Genomic DNA, 17181 nt, shown 5'->3' with positions numbered 1-17181 from the left:
GTGAAGGACCCCCATCTCAAAATATTTTGTTCCAGGGACCCCAAGAAGCAAATATATCATCAGGGATGTCATAGTAAATGTGATCTGCTGTCGCAATTAAGCCCCTATATGGAGATCCCTGATGTCATCAATATATGCCAGCTTCAACTGACCTCAAACCTCCAACCCTTAGATATCCATACATGGAGATATGTCAGAACCTGTTCACATTCCATATGTTGATCCTTCCCCAACCATCCTTCCGCTTCTATGTCTCCCTTTTGACTGATTAAGGCCCGGCCCTCAGCAAACCCTGTACACTCAAGAGAATGTCCCCTCTACCACCCTTAGATCTCCATATATGGAGCTGACCTGTTCCATATATATATGGCCAGTACAGAATTCATTCCATGTTGACCTGACCCCCCATGCCAAAGCGCCAGTGCTCGCCCAGCAGTCTGCCGTCAACGAGGCGGATGCGTGCACGTGACCTCGCCCTTAGGCGTCTCATTGGTTATATTGTTATATTCCCAAGATCTGCACACGTTTTCACGATTTCTGAATAGCCAACGCAAATATCTAAAATGACACAGATTTTCCCTGTTTTAATGGGTTAACATACAATTATTTTTTACGTAATTTAATAATTGCGTCTGGTTGATCTCTTTGCAGTGTAATACAAAATAAATTTAAAAAATAAGTGAATCATAGACTGTGTTATGGCTAGTAGTTTCTGTCCATAGCTCATACACAAAGAAGGTGTGAATTCTGGATGTATTTCCACGGCTGCAGCACTGCACAGATCTGGAGCGCATCCATCTGTTACAATAGAATTAAAAACACATGCAGTGGCAGAGTGATGATGTTAGACTGGCGTCATTGTTGAGTCACAACACACACACACACACACACACACACACACACACACACACACACACACACATCAAAGGGGGGCTTCAGCCCCTGCCCTTTTACCCGTCTGTAAAACAACTGCCCTCTCCAGACCAGCATTTACTATGGTGAAAGAAATGCAAATGCCCTCCTCTCCTTTCCATGCCATACCCGAGAATTGCTTTTTTCTGAACTCTCCTGATCGCAGCATTTTGCGTAGAAAGAATTTGATTAGAAATCCATGTCATCGCCGCATCTCCAGTAGCCAACGAGTGCGGGGTCGCAATTTACGGAATTTCAGCCCCTGCCTCTGTATCACTCTGCCTGTCCCTGCACACGCACGCATGCACGCACACACGCACGCACGCTGTAAACCGGGTTGTGTTTGTTCTCATGTTTATTGGGGAGACTGGAGGAATGTACATTCTGTACACTACACAATATGCACTCACTAAACCACACTGTCCCAACAAATTATTATTGTAGTCAGTCATTGTATGGCTTTCTTTGTCTCTGTTGCCTGTCACTATGTCTCCTCAACCCCAAAATACCTAAATCCTGTGCTTAATTGTTTCTGCATGTGGTTACTCCAATGGCACCATGTCAATATACACACTCATAGACACACATGCCCGTACAGTCGCACACACTTTGATCTCGTGTATGCTCGGTCGGCCAGAGGAAATGCCTCTTGGCTGCTGGCACAGTAGGCAGCCTTGCTAGCCTCTGTGATTAACACACACACACACACACACACGCACCCGCACACATTGTTTCTCTCCCTTTGGTTAGCTTTCATTAAAATGATTATCCACTGAAATGTCCGAGCTAAACCGTGATGAACAGAGAAGGCTGCAGTGCAGAGTGCAGACAGCTGAAGAGTTTTGGAGTGACGTCGCCTTTCAACGCGTTGGCTCTGTATGCACTGTACTCACAGTATGAGCAACTTCTGCAGCCACAGGGCCCAGATTCTGTTTGTCTTTGGTGGAGGTTCTCCAGTGTAATCGACCCTGACAGTTAAACTCGCTCTCCCTCGCTCCATCAATCTCTCCTATAGTAAATCACCTAGGTGTTAATAGACTCAGCAGTGGTAGTCTTTAATGCCTGGCACCTCTGTGTTCATGGTCACGGCCCATAAAGTGTGCGTGCGTTCGTGTGCGAAAGAGAACATGTGTGCGTTACACATGACAAACGCGTTCTTCTGTCATTATTGGCACGAGTAGCAGAACCAGATGTTGCACGCCAACCTAGACCCAAGGTATTAGGGAGGAAGAGAAGAGAGAGAGCACTGGAAAAACTACGCACATGCTTCACTTCACCCCTTTTGCAACCAGATCTTATTTTAATTATGTTTGGGAGACAAGTAACAGTTTCCTGGGTTTTTTTATGTGGGTGATATGTGTTTTTGCTATATATTTTAGTATTTCAAAAGTGTCTGTGATGTTATGGACACTGGTCTCACTGCTGGATTACTACAATTACCATAATGCTTTGCTGCACTCACCCCACTGTCTTACAGCCTGGGCACACTTCCATGCGTGGACAGAAGAAGCTGTCTTTTAAGTAATTTCCGGCTTTTTAGACAGCTGGTGGCAAGCTTTTCCGGGAATCTGGCCGACGCGGCAATCTGCCGCGTGGGTGGAGCTTCATTTCCATCGAACAGCTGTCTAAAAAGCCAGAAGAGACCCCGGCAGTCAGCTTCCTTTGGCTGCGCATGGAATCTTAGTTGTGCTCAGACCCTCTCTGAGACAACATGTAGTACAGGAAGGAAGTGAGACCAGTGTCTGTGATGGCAAATACTCAAATATCTAGTAAAAACACATATTACACACATACTGTGAAAAAAAAAACCCTAAAAAAACCCCAGGGAAGTGTTTCTTGTCTCCCAAACATCATTAGAATAAGATCTGGTTGCAAATGGGGTGAAGTGGCCCTTTAAATAAAAGTCAAATCAATACTGCAATGTTAGAAAAAGTCCAGACTTGTAGAGATGTAGTGCCAAGTGGAGTAGGTATAAAACGTATAAAAGTATTACAAAAAATAGTATCATCATACCTCACATTCCGTGCTTAGCCAATCAAATCATCACAAATGTAATTTCCGGCCAATCACTTTTGGCGTCTTCTCTTACCCGCCCTCACTTATACGTTTTTATCCTCAATATGTACTTTGCTCAGCCAATCAAATCATTGCTATGGGGTGATCAGTGTTCGTGTTCACACAAACAGAGAGAGAGAGAGAGAGAGAGAGAAGAAGAAGGTGAGGATAGGACATACAGTATAGGAAGACAGAGTAGCAGTGATGATCAACACATTTACACATTTCCTTGCATGGGACCATTTCTGTCTCCTCTTCCTTGTCACTCTGTCTCGGTGTCGACAATACGAATCGTGCATGGATGCATGCCCCATTCACATACAGTACGTATGTATGCATGTACACACACGCATCGAAATATACTGTATAATACAAAACCTTAATAAAATGTGCATCTACTGTAACTTGTCGGCACGTCTGTTTTCCAGGGTGTGAGGCGGACAGTACACCCCATAATGTGTCACAGTCATATAATACTATAGATGGCTGCCAGACCTGCACATGCAGCGTGAGTATTTTCAACGCACGCACGTGCACACACACACACACACACACACACACACACACACACACACACAATTGAGAGGGGCCACTCACACACACAGTCATTAACACAATGGCACTTTATCATTGTCTACATACTACCTCTATAAACAGCCTCCTGTTCTCTGTGTATCCCTGTGTCTTGGTAACAGGGTGGTAACAGGGAGTGCTCTCCTCTGCCCTGCCCTCCGCTGCAGGGCTGCAGTGAGAGGGAGTCGGTGCCTGGAGAATGCTGTCCCAGATGCAGAGGTCAGTAACGTGTTGTAACATGCTGTGCCAAAACATACTGTAACGGTTAAGGACACCAAGAGCAATTATAGTAAGACCGGGGTGCGCACGCTTTTCCAACACCGAAACGGGGGGACATGCGATGCGATCCCAGTGTCTCCCCAGTGTCTCCCCAGTGCCTCCCCAGTGCCTCTCCAGTGCCTCCTCAGTGCCTCCCCAGTGCCTCCTCAGTGTCTCCCCAGTGTCCCCTCAGTGCCTTCCCAGTGCCTCCCCAGTGTCCCCCTCAGTGCCTCCCCAGTGTCCCCCAGTGTCTCCAATAGCAATACAAGAGCAATAATACAAATTAATCTTAATTTATTAATCAAATTAATTAATCAAATTAATTCATTAATTAATCAAAATTTTCGCTGCGCGCCCCCCCCCCCACGCCCAGCACCATGCCAAAGCTTTTTCCTGCAGGAAACACTGATCACTAATATGATCTATTATTGTGTTCCTATATATTCCAAATGGTCTAAGGACTATTGATATTAATGAAGGTTTTGTTCCATTAGTGAGTCAGATCCTTTCCAATGAGCTAGCACACACAACAGCATTTAACCTGAATGGAACACAACCTTAATTAGTATCTTTGTATCATACCTGTGAAATAAGTAGTAATACACAAGTTATTCGATCAGTATATGGCTGTCGTGAAAAGCCTTTCAACTGTGGCCCAAATTTCGGGCTCTTCACACACACGCACGCACGCACACTGCACATACATATTGACAAGGATGGCTTGGCCCATGACCATGCTGTAAAAGCATCTAAGATGACTGGACTGCTGGGAATGGTTTTAGGACATTTTTTGGTGTATCAAATCAAATATATGTAATACGATGGATGTCAGAGCATGGTGTATTTGACTATTCATTACGATCCATTCATGCTCAGTCATTACAGCATATTTGTGTTGTAATGTGTGTTTGTGCTAGGCTGCATTCATTCTGGCATCCAGTATGACAATGGAGCCAAGTGGAGATCAGTGGAAAGGCCCTGTGATGTCTGCTACTGTGAGGTAGGTCATTGAGGTATACACAGTAGCAGACATCGCACACTGTGATGTCTGCTATTGTGAGGTAGGTCGTTCACTTATTCTGTGATGTCTGCTATTGTGAGGTAGGTCGTTCACTTATTCTGTGATGTCTGCTATTGTGAGGTAGGTCGTTTACTTATTCTGTGATGTCTGCTATTGTGAGGTAGGTGGTTTACTTATTCTGTGATGTCTGCTACTGTGAGATAACCTGACTCTGCCAGACGGTGGCAGTATTGAGTTCACAGGTGGTGTTGGGGAACTGCCACCATCTGGTGCAGTCAGGTTAACTGAGGTGGGTCATTGGGTTATTCTGTGATGTCTGTTACTCCGCAGTGGTTCTCAACCTTTTCTGGTCATGACCCCCCCAAAATAATCACACACACACACACACACACACACACACACACACACACACACACACTGACAAACATTTGGAATTGTAATAGTTGAACGAGTTCAGGTATTCAATATAGACCGATTCAGAAACAGGTCCCCTGGTCGCAGCGAACGTATTTCCTGTATAAAATATAAAATAAAGGCGAAAGCCACAAAAAATAAATAAATAAATAAAAATAATACACTGTGGTGGCTGAGATCAGAGCCATAAAGTAATGGTTGAGAGTCTGAGACGAAGCAGTGAAAGGTCCTAAAAGATACATAACATCAAGTCTTACCCAATACCCAATCTTTGTTGTATGAACACAAGGCTGCTGTACTTTATACCTCATACTTTAAATGCTTAGTATGAGGTATCAGTTTCAGTCATTCAGTCTGTGATATCTATTACACCCATCCTTTTTGGTGAGCGACTGTAATTTAGGTGTTGGCACAAGAATACAAACAAAATCAACAGATATCAAACCACACATGTGGAAGGAACTTGCCAAGTCAGAGTTTGGCTCATTATTTCATCATATACTGTATTATTAGACAAGTAGAATAATCATAATCAACGTATGTGTACCCCCACACTTTGAATGCTCTATTTCAGCCAATGTTTCACTGTCACTTTCTTCAGCTTCACTTAAGGCCTATTCATAGTCCAGTTTTTGGTGAAGAGGTAGGTGACCACCGAAAACTACAACATGACGTCACGCCGCGGTGATTATAAGTGACTCACCGCTCACACTACACATCGCTCTGTTTTTACTAACCACTGTTTCGGTGGTCACCTCTTCACAGAAAACTGGACTTTACTTGTTGTGACACATGGTGTGACGATGTGTTGTTGAGGCAGATCCTGTGTTACATGTGCTTCTGTTCAGGAGGGCCGTGTTCACTGTGAGAGGGAGAGCTGCCACACTCCCTGTAAAAACCCCACATCTCCACCTGCTGGTAGCTGCTGTCCTGTCTGCAATGGTAGGTTCCTTTACACAGTGGTGCTGACATTCTTTACTTAAGTAAAATTATCAATATTGCAATGTAGAAATGCTGTTACAAAGTAAAAGTACTGAATTTAAAATGTACTTGAGTAAAAGTACAAAAGTATTTGTATAAAAAAGTAGAAAGTACTCATTGTGCATTCATTGTACATATTTCAAATTAATACAAATCTTTTGAAAATAGCAGATCTACAAGCTCACAATGCTTCGCAACAGAAATGTGTGTGTGTGTGTGTGTGTGTGTGTGTGTGATACAGGCTGTGGTGTGAATGGTCATGACTTCCCTAATGGAGCTGTGATCCCTGCTGGAGAACATTGTCAGGAGTGTGCATGTGTAGTAAGTCTAAGTCAATAAGCACGCACGCACGCACGCACGCACACATGCGTGCTACAACATCTACAACATTCTCTAATGTTGTAGAATGGAGATGTGGTATATATGTTCTCCTGGGAGTTCTGAGTGTGTTTTCTCTAATGTTGTAGAATGGAGATGTGGTATGTTCTCCCCTGCCCTGTCCTGCGCTGTCTTGTCGAAACCCTGTGCACCGTGCCGGAGACTGCTGTCCACGGTAACAAATCAGCAGGCGCCGCAGCTGGGCCATTTCTGGATTCCTTATAAACATCACAGTCCATAACTGCACTCTTTCTTTGAACTCTTTGAATACATGTATAAATGTAGGCTTCACACAGGTACTGGAAATACCTATAGCTACTGTATTTGCACTTGCCGTAGCATAGTAACATGGTTAAATTAATTTGTCTATTATTTGGATAGCACTCTTCTGAAATAGCGAGATACAGCAAAAACCCATCTACTTTGCTTGAAATGTCCATACCAGTACATTTGATCTTGGACAAACTTGTCCAAACCCTGCATATGACAAGTGTTGAGTGACATCTAGTGGTGCTGTTGAGAAACTTGTGTAACAGTAGAACACAGTGGAAAGGGAAATAAACCGAATATTCATCAAGTGTTTCTTTGTGTCTTTAGATGTGAGAAGTGTGACTATGAGTCTAAAGTGTATCTGGATGGACAGGCCTTCCCATCCAGGACAGACTCCTGCCTCCGCTGTCACTGCTCTGTGAGTACACACAGGGGAAAAGTCCACTTGCCAGAATGTGAACCCTGGCATTTTGAGTATCCTAATGTTTTATGTTAGAAATGTTGAGTATGGGTCCCCAGCATGTAGAAACTGCCGGATGTTTCATAATTGACTACACCATTAAGAACCTATATAAGGCAAAAATAATATATAATAATAATAATCATCATGCTTTAAAGGTATATTCAGTGATTTCACTTAATTCAAATATAACTTTTTTGTTTTGTTCTGATAATTCTCCCTACTATAGAGTGTGCTGAAGGAGTTCCTTCCTGTCCCCAGTTAACCCCTGGGGGTCAAAAAACCGTAGATTTCGTTTTTGGCTAGGTGGCCCAGCCTTCATCCAATCAGGATAGAGAGTGGCCCCCCGCCAAGCATGATCGAGCGGGGGCAGGCCTTTGTGTGTGTGCTGTTGGCCTGTCGTGTGTGTGTGTCGTCGTCTCCCCCCCCCCCCCCCCCATTGTAGAGCGTGTGCAACTGTGCATGTGCACATCTTGTTACCGGGGCGGACCAGGAGGTTTTCCGAATCACTGAATGCTCCTTTAAGTAGCATGTGACATGTCAAACTAGGGGGTTTTCATGATGCTGAATCCATTCCAATCACAAATGGGATGAGGTTCAGCACATTTGGCCATGGCCGTTTTTAGCCCAAGGAGTGTTTTTTATGCAAAACTAATGCTTGGAATGGATTTAGAATCATGAAAACACCCTAGTTTGACACGTCACATGCTACTTTAAAGCATGATGGGTTTTTTTTATTTTTTATTTTTGCTCAATATATTATGCACGTTAGCATCCGGCAGTTTCTACATGCTGGGGACCCATACTCAACATTTCTAACATAAAATGTTAGGGTACTCAAAATGCCCGAGTTCACATTGGGCTCTATGGGCTGGAAAGTAGACTATAATATTGTATGTGGTTCTGTTAATAATACTCATTCTATTGGAACAATTATTATTATGTATATTCATCACCTGCCTGCATGAATGCCTGCGGGAAACCCCATTTAAAACTTGCTGTACCAAAAACGAATACCAGACAGATTCTTATATGCCCTGGGGCTATAGGGAAACGTTTGTTTATATAACTAGTCCTTACCCGTTCTGAATATATGAACAGCAAATATATATATATAGTAAATCTATATATATATATATATATATATATATAGAATATTAGTGGTCCATGACATGAAAATGTTTGAGAACCACTGCTCTGAAAGAACATTGGACAATGATGTTTGACAGTCAGCTATATTGTTGCTTATTGTAGATTTATTTTGGGATTTTCTGACTTAATCTGGCCTGTTAACATTTTCATAGACCTGGTTGCTTGTTTCCCTCTCAGTCAATGTGGCAACGTACCCTGGTGATTGCCCAACTCTGTTGTGGTTGCGTTCCTATGCTAATGTAGCTTAGCAACAGCTGTAAGCAGTAAGCTGCTGCGGTTTAAAAGTTTAAAAGTATTTTGCGCAATTTATGTCCCCGAATGTATGGATATGGACTTATGGCGCCATCGCTGCCGCTTTCTTTAGTAGAAGTGTTGACAGTTTAGCGTGCCTCTCACACACGCGCGCACATTTAGTACATAAATCGTCTGGAAACGTCATAAGGATTGGAACCGAGAGGTGCCTTCGACGTCTGTGGACGTCCTAGCGACGTCCAAACGACACGGGGCGAGATAAGAATATTCAGAATTATTCCTATTTTTTTTTTTGGCATTTCGCTTTTCGCTTGCCGTATGCTAACGCTCTGTGCAACTATTAGCTTGTCATTGACTCCCATGTTAGCGCGGCGGAAAGAATGACTCGTATCTCCTCATCCAGGGCGCTCTCCGTGGTGATAAATGGATCGATATGCTCGCGCTTCATTTCTGCTCCTCATCCGTCTCTCCCGCAAAATATGAACGCTTTTTGGAGCGTATATAAATATATTAAGATGATCGGAGATGCGCGCGCACACACACACACACACACACACACACACACACACACACACACACACACACACCGCCTCCTGGCCTGAGGGGGTTGGAGTGATGTAAAAACAATATTTGAACAGTGAAATACATCGGTAAAATCGGTAAAAAGTAGGCTAGGTTCATTCTGGGAGCGTGCAGATTTAGTTTTGCATGGAGAAATGTGCGCCAATAGTGTGGCTCGTTCGGAGATAGACGACAACGGCTGTGCTGTGTTATGTATTAGGAGACACACACACACGCGGCGCCAAATTGTATAGGGCACATTTTGTAGTGTTGCAGCGGTAGCTAGAGGAAGCATGCCAGTGGGGTAACGGTGATAACGGTGGCCTGTGATGCAGGTGTCGCTAAGGGACGTAGGTTAATTCACTAATAAATTCATTATTAATCATTAATGTGTCAAATGGGAAAAAGGGCTCCGTTAAGACCTCCATATGATTATGGTCCATGCCTGTGTGAAAAGTGGGAGTGATTCGTGCAGTTAATGATGAGATAATTCGCTGTCAGTGACACACATTCAGACATTCAGAGATTCGCTGAATTATTATAAGGATAGCTGTGTCGGTGTGAGTTCTCGTTTCACCATGAGAGGTTCCTGTTGTCCCATCTGCCTTTAATAGGGAGGTCAAGTGTCTTGTGAGCACATGGATGCATCGTCATGTCCCACTCCGCCCTGCAGTCACCCTGCCAAGGTCAGAGGACAGTGTTGTCCTAGCTGTGACAGTGAGTATATACAGTACTGTACACGTCGAAGAGAATCATACGCACGTTGCCCTATGTCTTGTTCAACATGTTATTATTATTATTTGATCACGTGATTGGAAATTGGGGCCGATCACATCATTTTTAAATGATCGGAAACAGATTTAAAAAATGAGGTAATCGGGACATCCCCTAGTATCAATATTATATCCATATCATGATATTAGACTGGATATCGTCTGTGATTTTGGATACTGTCTGTACTGTTGTGATATGGCATAAATGTTCTATAAAAATCAGCAGATACTCAAAATCAAATGATCTGAATTGGATCCGGAGCAAAAAATCGTGATCAAGACATCCCTAATTAATTTCGACGGTAGGTCGCATTTACTGTGAAAACATCTCCCGTCCGTCAGTTATTTAGTCACCCCACGCCTCCATATACTGTATGGTCACGCCTCGTGACATCACACCTCCATATATGGTCACGCCTCGTGACATCATGCTTGTGACATCATGCTCATGACATCATGCCTCCATATATGGTCACGCCTTGTGACATCACGCCTCGTGACATCACGCATCCATATATGGTCACGCCTCGTGACATCACACCTCGTGACATGTCACGCCACCATATGCCGCCACAGTATGGTGTATCTCCATACTGTATATGAAGATCACGACACTGACCTCGTCTAACCCTGGATAACCACCATACATGGAGAAGACTGGATCATCACCTAGATCTGCATATATGGAGCCGGCCAGCAACTCTACATCTGACCTCAAACCATTAGATCTCCATATATGGAGCTGCCCTGTTCTGACATGATTCAGTTGATCCATCCCCACCCATCCCTCCTGTTCTGATATTCCATATGTTGATCTGACCTCATCAAACCCTATACACTCAAGACACGCTCCATATATGGCCAGTACAGATATCATTCCATATGTTGAATCTGACCCCCCATGCCTCGCCCAGCAGTCTGCTGTCACCCAGGCAGATGCGTGCACGCTTCTCGCCCTCAGGGTGTCTTACTGGTTATTATTATTTCATATTCTGGTGTCTTTGTTCAATTTCCTTGTATTTTAGTTTTTATTCTCTTTGTCAAAGATAACATGAAAATTAGCTTATTACCGTGTCATGAATGTTTTTTCACAGAGTGTGAATATGACCGGAGGGTGTATGCTGATGGTAAGGTCTTCAGCATGCCTGGGAGTGGACCCTGCTTGCAATGTCGCTGTAAGGTGAGGCTCCCCTAAAACGCCTCTCATTTCATGGCCCTGGGAAGGACTCTTCAGTCCTCTGTTGTCGATTAAATAATCTTCCAAAGATGAAGGAATGCCATCTGGCACTGTAGTTGGCATTCTAAAATTCCCATTACACCTCCCAGGGCACTGAATAGGGGAAGCACTTAAAGATGGAGGGCTCCAATTTCAAGGCAAGCAACGCAGGCTATGAAGCACTGGGCATAACGGGCAACGGATAAGGGATCTCTTAAAGGCAATGGCATGTGGCACAGAGATTGGTTTAATTATTAACGCCCAAACCACACCTATGCATAATGTAACGGGTAACGGAGGTGTTTTAGGGATTTAGACAGGTAACCAAAATACCAACTTTAGTGGGGGAACACCCCTTCTTTGTACTTTTTCTGTTTTGTCTGCGTCTATGGAGTTAACATTACTCTAATAGACCACAAGGTGTGATTCAAATATCCAAATATGTCTTCCCTGTGTATTTTTGGTTTCTTCCTGAAAGCATTTGAGTCAAAAGCCCAATCGAAAATACACCATTTGTGTGACATCATAACCCTAACCCCTCCCTCATTATCATACAACACACATCTGTGGGCAAGTTCATGTGGGTGGTCCTACGGTGAAAACCAGGTATACTTCATTTTTAGTGTGGCCACATAAAAACATAATTTTAACACTTTCTGTACACATTTTTGAAAAAGTCATGCACTTCATCTTTCAAATTAAACCTTTGATTATAAATCTGCTCTCACACTGTTCAAAACGTGCACACACACACACACACACACACATACACACACACACACGCACACGCACACGCACACACTGAGCACTGAGCTTATTGTGTGTCACACGTGCATGTTTGTGTTTCAGGGAGGTAACGTGATATGTCACGAGGAGAGATGTCCTCCTGTCCAATGCTCCAACCCCATCATAGACCCTCATCTCTGCTGCCCCGTCTGTAAAGGTACACATGCTGCCCTGTCTGTAAAGGTACACATAGACCCTCATCTCTGCTGCCACATCTGTAAAGGTACACACCAAAAGTACAAAACAAAAGCAAGTAAAAGTCTGAAATGCAATATTTCTTGAGTAAAAGTACAAAAGCATTGGTGTCAAGATGTACTTAAAATACCAAAAGTAAAAGTTTTTCACAAAAATCATTAGAAAAGCTCACAATGCGTCACATTCGCAACTCATTGTGAGCTTGCAATCTGGGAACACATCGTTAAAAAAAAAAACAGCACCCTCATTTTGATCATCGTTCATCGTTATCTACAAAATAACTACTAGCGAAAGTTTTCAAATGCATGCACGCTCGCACACACATACACACACACTGAGAATCATCAAAACCTTGTCTTTCTTTAGCGTGTGTGTTGGATGGTACAGAGTATGAGGACGGCTCCCAGTGGCATCCAGAGGGACCCTGCTCCAGCTGCGCATGTGTGAACGGAGAGGCTGTGTGTACGCACACACAGTGTCCCCCTACTGACTGCCTGTACCCAACCAAAAACACTGGTAGGAATTTGTGTGTGTGTGTGTGTGTGTGTGTGTGTGTGTGTGTGTGTCTGCCTGTGTGTGTCTGCCTCATTTATATACAGTCCTCCATATCCCCAAAATAAATCTATAGTTTCATTCGTGCCATACTCAGCCTATGCACAACCGATGTTTTAATATGGTATATATTTTGTGAAATGTTTGTCATTCCGTGTATCTACAAGCTCCAAGTGTTGCGTCCACAGCACTTTGTGAGCATGCAGATCTTCTATTTTCGGTGCGCCACTCACCATGAATCCAAGCAGAGGTCCTACCACAACAACCACAAAGTCCTCAGCGCAATGGCATGTCCTGCAAATGTTGAGATTTAACTTGTGCCATACTCAGGCAATCCTCAACCGATTGTTATAATTCCAAGTGGGCTATACTCCGTGAAGTGTATATTTTCATTGGGTGTATAAGTTATGTTTTTATATGCCTTTATCAAACGATAAAGGCATGTTAGCCATGCAGCCTATATTGCATGTGCACTGAGCTGTGGTGCCCTTAGGCCTACACTCACATGTACAACCTTTATTCAAATAGTTGAAAATTCAATAAAAAATACTTGCTTGTTGCACACTAGTAGGCCATTTAGTGCGCAAGCAGAGCGCGCAAGTACTTTCGACCGCTACAAACTGTCAAATCTCAGTTTCTCTGTGAAGGAACGTTTGAAATGTTGAATTATTAGGTTTAACTATTTGCTACCTACCTACTTTATGCATGTTACGTAATGTCTACTTGTGCCTTATATGGCAGTGGTGCCAGATGAGATTACATACATGTATACATAAGAGCATTACCTTTAATCCTCCCAACACTAAAACATATCGTCATTACGTCATCATCTAAAACCAATTACACTCTGGCATTGGGTCCTTTAATCCACATATTTCTTACGTCATCATTGAGAGCTAGTTATACATATACACACCATGTAATCTGGTCCCAGCAAATCAGGCACAATTTGCTGGGACGGTGCATACGCATCAAAAGTGGCGGGTTGGCTGGGACGGTGCATACGAGTCCCGGGCGAAACTATTACTTGCACGCTCTGCTTGCGCAAGTAATAACGGCGTACTGCAAATAGCGGCCTGGTTCTTTATAAACGCCCGGGGTCCGTGTAGGTCTACTCACCCCATGAAGCCTTGAATTCATGGAACTTTTGTTTCTTTATGCATTCCTAATTAGCTAACCAATAATTTGATGACCTGCTGTGTTTCCTGTAGGAGACTCAAAAAAGTCTGCAGATATTATTGTAGAGTACGTTTAATGAATGTATATAATGTCTACCATAGGTTCCTGTTGTGCCGAGTGTGACAGCTGCACCTACAACCACCGCATCTACGGCAACAGACAGAGGTTCACAACCCCTGATCAGCCCTGCCACGTCTGCACCTGTCTGGTGAGAACAACCCCACACTATCCCTGATCAGCTCTGCCACATCTGCACCTGTCTGGTGAGAACAACCCCACACTATCCCTGATCAGCTCTGCCACATCTGCACCTGTCTGGTGAGAACAACCCCACACTATCCCTGATCAGCTCTGCCACGTCTGCACCTGTCTGGTGAGAACAACCCCACACTATCCCTGATCAGCTCTGCCACATATGCACCTTCGATGCGGGCAGTGATGGAAGAAGTACAAATTAGTTTTTCCGAAACCGCCAGTGTTTTCAGTCAAGACTCTTATTTTGAAGGCCCCTTTTATTTTACCTACCGTAAAAAGTAAAAAAGAAACTTGAGAACTTATTTACTTTGGGGAAAGCACACAATCAGCACTGAAGAATGATTTTGTATTTGTGTCACTGACACACCTCTGTAACGCCCTTCTCAGGATGGTACTGTAGAGTGTAAGAGAAGACCCTGCCCTTCACTCAACTGCACCAACTCCTACACGCCAGCTGGAGAGTGCTGCCCCAAATGTCCAGGTAACCAAAATGCATGGAATATAATTTGCATGTAGGTGTGTGAAAGCAATGGCATAGGGCTGGCACAGCAGTTCATGGGGCGGCAGTGGCTCAGGGGTAGAGTGGCCGGTAGAGAGGCCGGATGGGAATGTGAGGCTCCTAGTTCGATTCCGGGCTCCCCCAGAGTTGGTGTTGAAGTGTAATTGAGCAAGACTCTGAACCCCTAATTGCTCCCGATGTGCAGGTTGGTGCCTTGCATGGTCCCAATGCTGCACATTGAGAACCAATGTTCTAAAGTAGCTCCCCATATCAATTTCACAACTCAGTACATGTGGTTATTTACTAGGAATGCCACCGAATTGTTTATTTTAATATTTCAAAATCGATTTTGCATTTACAATTTCTTTTTTTGTAAAACAATGCAATACTGCCTCATCAAAGTTGGTATTGTGACTATATATTGTAAATAACTTGCATGAGGGAGAGGTGGTGGAGGCAGCAGTTTGAGAGTCTAATGGAGTTAAAAGGTTTTGTCTGAAGCGCTTTTTAATACTTTCCATTGGTTGAGTATTTTGTTAAACCAACACACAGACAGTGAAGGGTGTTCAAAGCATTGATTTATGGAAAAAAACCTTAAACCTTAAACATTGAGTTGGGTGGTTTCCTCCTGACAGCTGCAATTTATACTAAACTAAAGAAAACTAAAGATATAAAAAAAATTGGATATTTGAAAAATGTTCGCCAGGGCTGTAGAATATTGTAATATTGGCCTGGGCCGTGGCTCAGCGGTCCAGGCACCTTGGCTGGTAATCCAGTCCGGCAGTGTGGCGCCGGTTCGACTCCCGATGCATGTCACCCCCCCATCTCTCTCCCCATTTCCTGTCAGCCTACTGTCTATCCGTCCATACAAAAAAATATATAAAATTAAGGCGAAAGCCACAAAAAAACAAAACCATTAAGAATATTCTAATATTGACTTTCATCAGTTTCTGGCATCCATATTAGTAGGCCTACCTATTTACTCATTCACGTTGTGTTGTGTGTATGTGTGTCCATTAGACTGTTCCTTTGAAAACCACATATTCGTGGATGGTGAGGCGTTCCCTAACCCTGTGAGTGTGTGCGAGGAATGTGTGTGTGTGGAAGGCAGGGTAGACTGCCATCCACCACAGTGCCAACGGCCCAACTGCAACGCCCCTCTGCCTGGAACATGCTGCCACAACAACTGCAACGGTACCAAAGTTTACATTTTGCCCTGAAATGTATTGCAGAGCTAATGGTGGTTAATGTATGTTTTGTAACAATAATCAAAATCTACAAAATAGCTAGTACCGGTAACTAAAGTTTTCAAATAATTGTAGTTGAATAAAAGTATGATATTTTCCTCTGAGATGTAGTGGAATAGAAGTAATTGGTGAGAGAAAATGTACTTATTTTACACCACTGACAATGACCCCTTCAATTCCTTGTGATTCCTCTGCATTTAGGCTGCAGCTATGCCGGGAAGGAGTATCCCAACGGACAAGAGTTCCCTCATCCTACTGACGGGTGCAGGACCTGCAACTGTATTGTAAGAATAGAAATGACACCAATAGGCGCACACACACCATTTTGGAAAGAACTTGGACCCCTTCCCTACTTTCACACACTTTCACAGGTGTTACCGCTGAGTTTGTAAACACATCAAAGATCAGAATATAATCAATTTCTAATGGATGCCTTGGCCTGGAAGAGAGATCATCAGGTGGTCTCCAACCTTCTTAGAGTGTTTCAACCTTCAACCACTACACTCTCCAGTTGGCGGGTCAGCAGTGATTGGTCACTGCCCCTCTCCTCCAGACTTCCAGCTATAGATAGACAAGTCCACGGAGGGGCGCCCCGGGCGCAGCCATCACAGAGGTGCAACCAGCACCGGGAGAGAGGGCCACACCCAGCCAACAGGGAAGTTCGAACCCTGCAGCAAACCAGTGCTGGCCACACCCCAGCGACCGCCGCGCCCAGGGCACCCCCTGCAGACCCGCCCGTGCTGTCCTTTCTCCTGCCATAACTAACCGGAAGCTCTCTCTGCCTTGTGTCTTCTTGGGTGATAGCAGGCACTGAGAGGTCTCTAGGCCTCCTGCCTAGTGTCCTCCTACCAGACTGTTCGTCTGTGAGGTGTGCATGTCCGTCCTTGATCACACTTGGCCTTACTCTCTGCGTCTGTGTCACTGTCTTAGTTGTTGTCGTTGAATCTGTGCTATCGAGTCTCTCTTCCTCCCCACCTCTCTAGAGACTCTGGGGGTATTGATCATTTGTACATTCTGTATACTAAGGCTCTGTTCCATTCTGGTCAAATGTGAGGTACACTCAGAGTTAAATTAAAACGTTTGAGAACCACTGCACACTAAATGGAACAGAGCCTTAATTAGTATCATCAGCAACACAAACACGAAAGTAGGGAAGCGGCCCGAAAGTAAGAAGAGTTATTCTGTGTGCATC

At 43.9% G+C, this 17181-nt stretch overlaps 1 protein-coding gene across 1 annotated transcript in view; it reads left to right on the top strand.

Annotated features, from left to right (window-relative positions):
- The window catches only part of kcp (kielin cysteine rich BMP regulator), a 69100-nt gene that overhangs the window by 18888 nt on the left and 33031 nt on the right, over positions 1–17181 (top strand). The window contains exons 6-20 of the mRNA XM_080761081.1: positions 3396–3475; positions 3663–3759; positions 4716–4798; positions 6082–6175; positions 6456–6535; positions 6682–6767; positions 7190–7280; positions 9902–10004; positions 11155–11240; positions 12126–12219; positions 12624–12773; positions 14090–14196; positions 14631–14724; positions 15763–15936; positions 16191–16273. Of these exons, the coding sequence (XP_080617207.1) occupies positions 3396–3475; positions 3663–3759; positions 4716–4798; positions 6082–6175; positions 6456–6535; positions 6682–6767; positions 7190–7280; positions 9902–10004; positions 11155–11240; positions 12126–12219; positions 12624–12773; positions 14090–14196; positions 14631–14724; positions 15763–15936; positions 16191–16273 (1502 nt within the window). The remainder of the gene's footprint in view (positions 1–3395; positions 3476–3662; positions 3760–4715; positions 4799–6081; positions 6176–6455; positions 6536–6681; positions 6768–7189; positions 7281–9901; positions 10005–11154; positions 11241–12125; positions 12220–12623; positions 12774–14089; positions 14197–14630; positions 14725–15762; positions 15937–16190; positions 16274–17181) is intronic.

Source organism: Protomyctophum bolini (assembly GCF_963924005.1).
Source record: "Protomyctophum bolini genome assembly, chromosome: 4".
Classification (NCBI taxonomy): Eukaryota; Metazoa; Chordata; class Actinopteri; order Myctophiformes; family Myctophidae; genus Protomyctophum; species Protomyctophum bolini.
Note: the sequence above shows the minus strand (reverse complement) of the source record. Positions and strands in the feature narration are given on the sequence as shown.